This window comes from Pectinophora gossypiella, chromosome 19, assembly GCF_024362695.1.
Source record: "Pectinophora gossypiella chromosome 19, ilPecGoss1.1, whole genome shotgun sequence".
NCBI classification, from domain to species: domain Eukaryota; kingdom Metazoa; phylum Arthropoda; class Insecta; order Lepidoptera; family Gelechiidae; genus Pectinophora; species Pectinophora gossypiella.
Window position 1 is genome coordinate 4,764,847 of NC_065422.1, and position 5,114 is coordinate 4,769,960.

General features: G+C 42.8%; 1 protein-coding gene across 1 annotated transcript; it reads right to left on the bottom strand.

The window, feature by feature from the left end:
* Positions 1-440: 440 nt before the first annotated feature.
* Positions 441-4,384, bottom strand: LOC126375593 (uncharacterized). Its single transcript, XM_050022594.1, has 3 exons — positions 4,264-4,384; positions 2,494-2,627; positions 441-576 (listed from the first exon to the last, which is right to left on the bottom strand). The coding sequence occupies exons 1-3, from the start codon at positions 4,382-4,384 to the stop codon at positions 526-528; spliced, it is 306 nt and encodes a 101-aa protein (XP_049878551.1). The 3' UTR covers positions 441-525.
* Between the last annotated feature and the right edge of the window lie 730 nt (positions 4,385-5,114).

Genomic DNA, 5,114 nt, shown 5'->3' on the forward strand with positions numbered 1-5,114 from the left:
GTCTAAACACAACTTTTTCCTCATTTGACTATAAGCAAAGAACATGATTATTAACATATAGAAAAAATAATCACAACGCATATTCGATTAGGTAAACACCTTATGTATCTATCTCTCAAAAACAGAATACAAAAGCAATAAGGCAACTAGAGCTAAATTTCCAGAAAATCATCATAAACATCATATAACAGTGTAGGTATCCAATGAAAGTTATTGCGACACGTAATTACGAACAGAAAAATAACAAGGCATTTGTGTGAATGAATAAGTAAGTAATATAATAACTAAATTGAAAAAAAAAAGGTGATCAAATAGGTTGAAATAATCTAGAAACAGCTGATGGAGCAGCTGAAGGTTCTGACCTGATTTCCCGTCTATAGAATCGTGAAAAAGTATTTCCTGTTCTCCAGTTGCCGCGGGCCAAAATGTCATCTAGTGGAAAATTAAGTAGCCAGTCTTTGGACGCGACCGCCGACCGTGTACTGCCTGCAGATGCTTCGATCCCGGCGTTCTTCATGAGACTCTTCACCCAATTTGCGATAACTGTACGCGAAGCGGCTCTGGGCTCTCCACGAACTGTCAAAAATAAATTATTTATTTTACATGTGTCTCTTCTCGATTGCGACAACCTTAATAAAGTTTTAACCCAATAGACCGGACTAAGTGCGTTATTGTCAGGATGACTTAGTAAGCGCCAGCCTGACTGCCTATACTCAAAACAATCAGTTTTAGATCCATAAAGGGGCCAAAATATTATGTAATCATTAACAATAGAACAATAATTTGGATCTATCGACAATAATGTCAGATCATGTACCCTTCGACCAGAACAAAGAAGAAGAATGCATGCAGTTCTCTGTGAACATACATAAAGCGTATTTTCTAGACTAAAGTTATTTGCCAGCCAAGAAGATAACCTATCTACATCCCAAATAGGAGGTTTGGGTTGTTTAGGTTTTTGAATAGAAATTGCTTTGAGTATTCGTGAAACCATTGGGTGTGAACTTAAATTGGTTGAACTATTCGGATCACAAAGAGTAGCTACAACGGACTTATGAAGCAAAATACTGTTGTACGATAGATTTTCTTTTTGGCATAGGTCGGATAAAAACCTAGCTAAGCCCGATCCCGTGGGACGTCGAAATGGTACCTCATTATTCTTAGCCCAATTACACCACCTTTTCCAAGCTGGCAAATAAGTCTTTTTTGTGGAATTTCGCCAACTAGACAAAAGAAGTTTAACTTGATCAGGATTCCAGCCTTTCAAAGCCTGATCCCACCCCCACATTTCCATATTTCTAAGGTCAGCTCTTGTACCCTGGGGGGAGGACGGTGGGTCCTTGTGTCTATCAAAACTTTCTGCAGGTTGCGGACTGTGAACTGGGGGGCCACTGTCCGTTTCCTCAAGTCGGGGCGCCAAAATGCTTTTTCCCAACGGGGCACCACTAACAGAAAGAACCCTGTCGAGTTGTTCAGATGAGCTAGAACTTTGGGGATAAGAAAGGGGGGTGGGAACACCCACGCCAGACTGTAATGCCATTGTCTCGAGAACGCATCGACAAACAAAGCCTTGTGATCCGTCGCGTCTAGGGACACGTATTCGGGCACAACATGGGCACGATGGGATGCAAATAGATCTATAGTCGGCACTCCCAACTTCATGAAGACCTTCTCGGTCAAGTCTGGAAGCAAGTGCCACTCGGGGTGATGAGGATGCGAATCGCGAGATAGGTGGTCTGCTTCTATATTGTACCTGCCCGGGAGGTGGTGCAGTGAAAGATGAATATTGTGTTTTGTCAAAATGTGGTAGATTTGGTAAGTCAACCTCATTAATGGTTTCGAGCGGGTTCCTCCCTGATTGCGGAGGTAGGAGAGCGCAGTCCTGTTGTCCGACTGAATTGATACAGAGGTTTTCGCGAGAAGATGACAGTGTTCCTGGAGCACTTTTAGAATGGCCAGCATCTCTCTCTGATTCGAGTGGAGCTTTAGCTCTTGTGGACTCCACTGGCCGCTTAATCTTTTGTTGTCCAATTGAGCTCCCCACCCCGAACCTGAAGCATCTGTCGATAGGTAGTGCTCGACTGCCGGGGGATGCAAGATCGAATTCTTTGAATAGTGTTTTAGCCACCACTTTATGTTCAACATTGCATTCTCGGATATTGGGAAGCATGTGAGCGGGTCTTTGTTCAATAGGGTATGGCAGTGCTCGAGCAACTCCCTGAAATGAAGTCGCCCATGTGGGACTACCAGACTCGCAAAGTTGAGACTTCCTATTAGACTTTGTAATTCCCTTAAATTGCACTTTTTTCGGGTCAATACCCGAATGAGCTTTTGCTTTACAGAACTTTGCTTTTGATATGGTAAGGTCTTTGTGTTTGTGAACGTGTCCCATATTATCCCCAAGTACTGTATACGATTTTGGGGTTCTAGGATTGACTTCTTGTGATTTATTTGCCAGCCTAAGGATTCTAGTAAATGAATTGCCGTTCTTACCTGTGATTGAAGGACTATTCGATCCTGATTGGCCAGCAGGAAATCGTCCAGATAAATCAAGGCTCGAATGCCCCGACTCCTCAGCGTTTGCGTGACCCAGTTGGTGAAGGTTGCAAAGATCTTTGGTGCCGAAGCTAGACCAAAAGGCAAGCATGTCATCTGCAAGAGCTCGTTGTTGTATATTAGCCGCAGGAATGGCCTGTGACTGGGCGCAATCGGCAGGTGGAAATACGCGTTCGAGAGGTCTATTTTTACTAACCAATCGTTGGGTTGTAAAAAAGTGGGTATTCTGTGGTGGTTGATTAACCTGAACTTGCTGAGATAGACATACTCGTTTAGATTTTTCAAATTGAAAATAGGACGGTAGGTACCGTCGTCCTTTGTTATAAGGAACATGTTGGAAATGAAACTGGGCGACAGTTGTGCACTTTCCAGTATTCGCATATCCTTCATTTCTTGAATATGTGCCTCCATCTCCTCTGAGTAGCGTGTTTGCATGCTTGTTTCCATGTTTGGCATGTAAAGAGGGGGTTTCTTGTAAAAGGGTATGCGGTACCCTTCTGAAATAATTTTTAAAATTGTGGAAGGAGCATTTAAGTTTTTCCAAGCGCAATAAAAGTTTTGAAGCCGCCCAGCTTGAAAGGTTAAGTCAGTTTTTTCGGCCAGTTTGAGCCCTACGGCAAGGGCCCTGCTTGGTATCTCTAATGGTAGTGTTATGCGTCCCTGGGGCTCTTGCCCGAAAATTAGGCCCTGGCGCGGGAAACCTGATAAAATTGGGTAAAAACGATTGGCCGGGAAAAGGGTACATGCCTTGCGAAGGCATAAAATTATAAAACGGCGCTCCATGTCCTGGGGCCATATTGCGAATCCCCGTAGGAGCCGAGTAGTTTAGTATACCTTGCGCAGGTAACTTGCCCGATTTGGGTACTTTCTGACCAGCTTGCGCAGCTGAATATGATTTAGAACCACTGTTCTGCGATTTAACAGGCCAAAACACCTTATTTACACCTCCATATTTTTCTATAACTAAAGACAATGTTTCAGGTTTAAAAAGATTTTCGCAAGTTGGCGGTATTTTACGAATGCTCGTTCTTACGAACTTATCTTTAACCGACCGCAATATTGCGTCTCGGCGTTGCTGAACCAAATCAGCCCTATGGCCACACGCCATTTGTAAAACATCATTAGAAATTTTTTGGAAATCCCCTTGTGAGAAAATCTCCGTAATCTTTGACTCCACAGAGTTTATATCTACCAGGTCAGAGGTTCTGAGCCATGTAAGTAGCACTTTAAAACCATCCTCTGCTGCTTTATGCTGTTTTAACAAACCTTGTGTGATGGCAGCAAATCCCTTTTCTGTAAGTGACAGGTTAGAGAATCTATCGTACGGTTTGAGCTCATCATTGCAATCGAGATCTGTAAACCCGGGGGTAGAACAATATTTTTTCTGCACATCAGAGTAACGTACGTCTGACCAAGAATCAGAGTCGAAATGTTGAATAGAGTTCAATAAATCCAAACTTGCAGAATCAGATTTAAGAACCGCGGGTTCTTTTAAAACCGTGTTTACCGAAATAGTAAAATCACGTGGGGATTGTGAAGGTCCATCTTCATATAATTCTCCACTTACATTAAGAGACACGTCACTTTCATTACCGTCATTATTTTGATTTTGACCAACAAATTGCGACAAAAAGTTTTGAATACCACTTACTTGTTGCGCCAGTGAATTAATAACAGTATTAGAGTCATCTAGGCGACGACGCTTACCGTATCTTTTTGTTTTAGAGGAAACCCTTTTCCTACCAGCATCTGCAACTGCCTCTGGCGCCGCCCTGGACGGGCTTGTTTCCGACTTCGAACTGGAGGAGGATGAGCTATCACTATCCATCTAGCAAGAAAAAACACCAAATCAAAAATCTTTAGGGACAAAATAGCTGTTATTACTTTTTTTTTTTTTTTTTTTCGAACGGAAAACCGTTAGGAATAATTGTTAAATTATTAGAATATGAAGTTAACAGCACTCACCTCGGAGTTCTTTTACGACCTTTCAGTGCGAAAAACAAATCGCCAATGAAGCTCCTGAACTCTCAACACTCTCGAGTACACTGCCAGGTGGAGGGGAGAGAGAGAGAGACAAAGGGATGCGTAACAGGGACTGATATATATATGACCAATCAGGGGAAAACAGTGTTGCCACTCTCAAATAATATAGGCTTCGAATAGCGGTACAGTTGTTTAATAGATAATTTAAAAGTGCCCGAGTTCACCCCACCACTAGGGGGTTAAAATGAGGAATGGGCGGGGCGTAAATTAAAACAACGGATAAAAAGCTATGCGTCTCACTTCCACAAATGAGCAGTCCTTAATGCAGTAAGCGGCTTACAATGGGTGTGGACAAGGTGTAGTGTTGTTGTCTCTTTCTGGTTTGGCTATAGGGGAATAGAGCTATCGCGGGCCCTTAGTTATAAAGGTTTATACAGGCAATACAGTTCCACGTGAGAGTGTGTTTTGTAATCAGTGGAGTGGCGCGGGTATTCAGCAACGCAATGTTCCCGCGTTTGACAGTTTGACGTTTAGTTTGGCGGGAAAACGATTGCGTGTCAGAACGCAAAGGTACG

What these genes read in the sequence shown, in the direction of transcription:
- LOC126375593 (XM_050022594.1), bottom strand. Translation starts at nt 4,384, where the DNA reads ATGGATAGTGATAGCTCATCCTCCTCCAGTTCGAAGTCGGAAACAAGC. An exon ending in CTCTAAAACAAAAAGATACG is followed by an intron (nt 2,628 to 4,263) that starts GTAAGCGTCGTC and finishes CTTTTGGTCTAG; the next exon opens with CTTCGGCACCAAAGATCTTT. An exon ending in GAATAGTCCTTCAATCACAG is followed by an intron (nt 577 to 2,493) that starts GTAAGAACGGCA and finishes TATTTTTGACAG; the next exon opens with TTCGTGGAGAGCCCAGAGCC.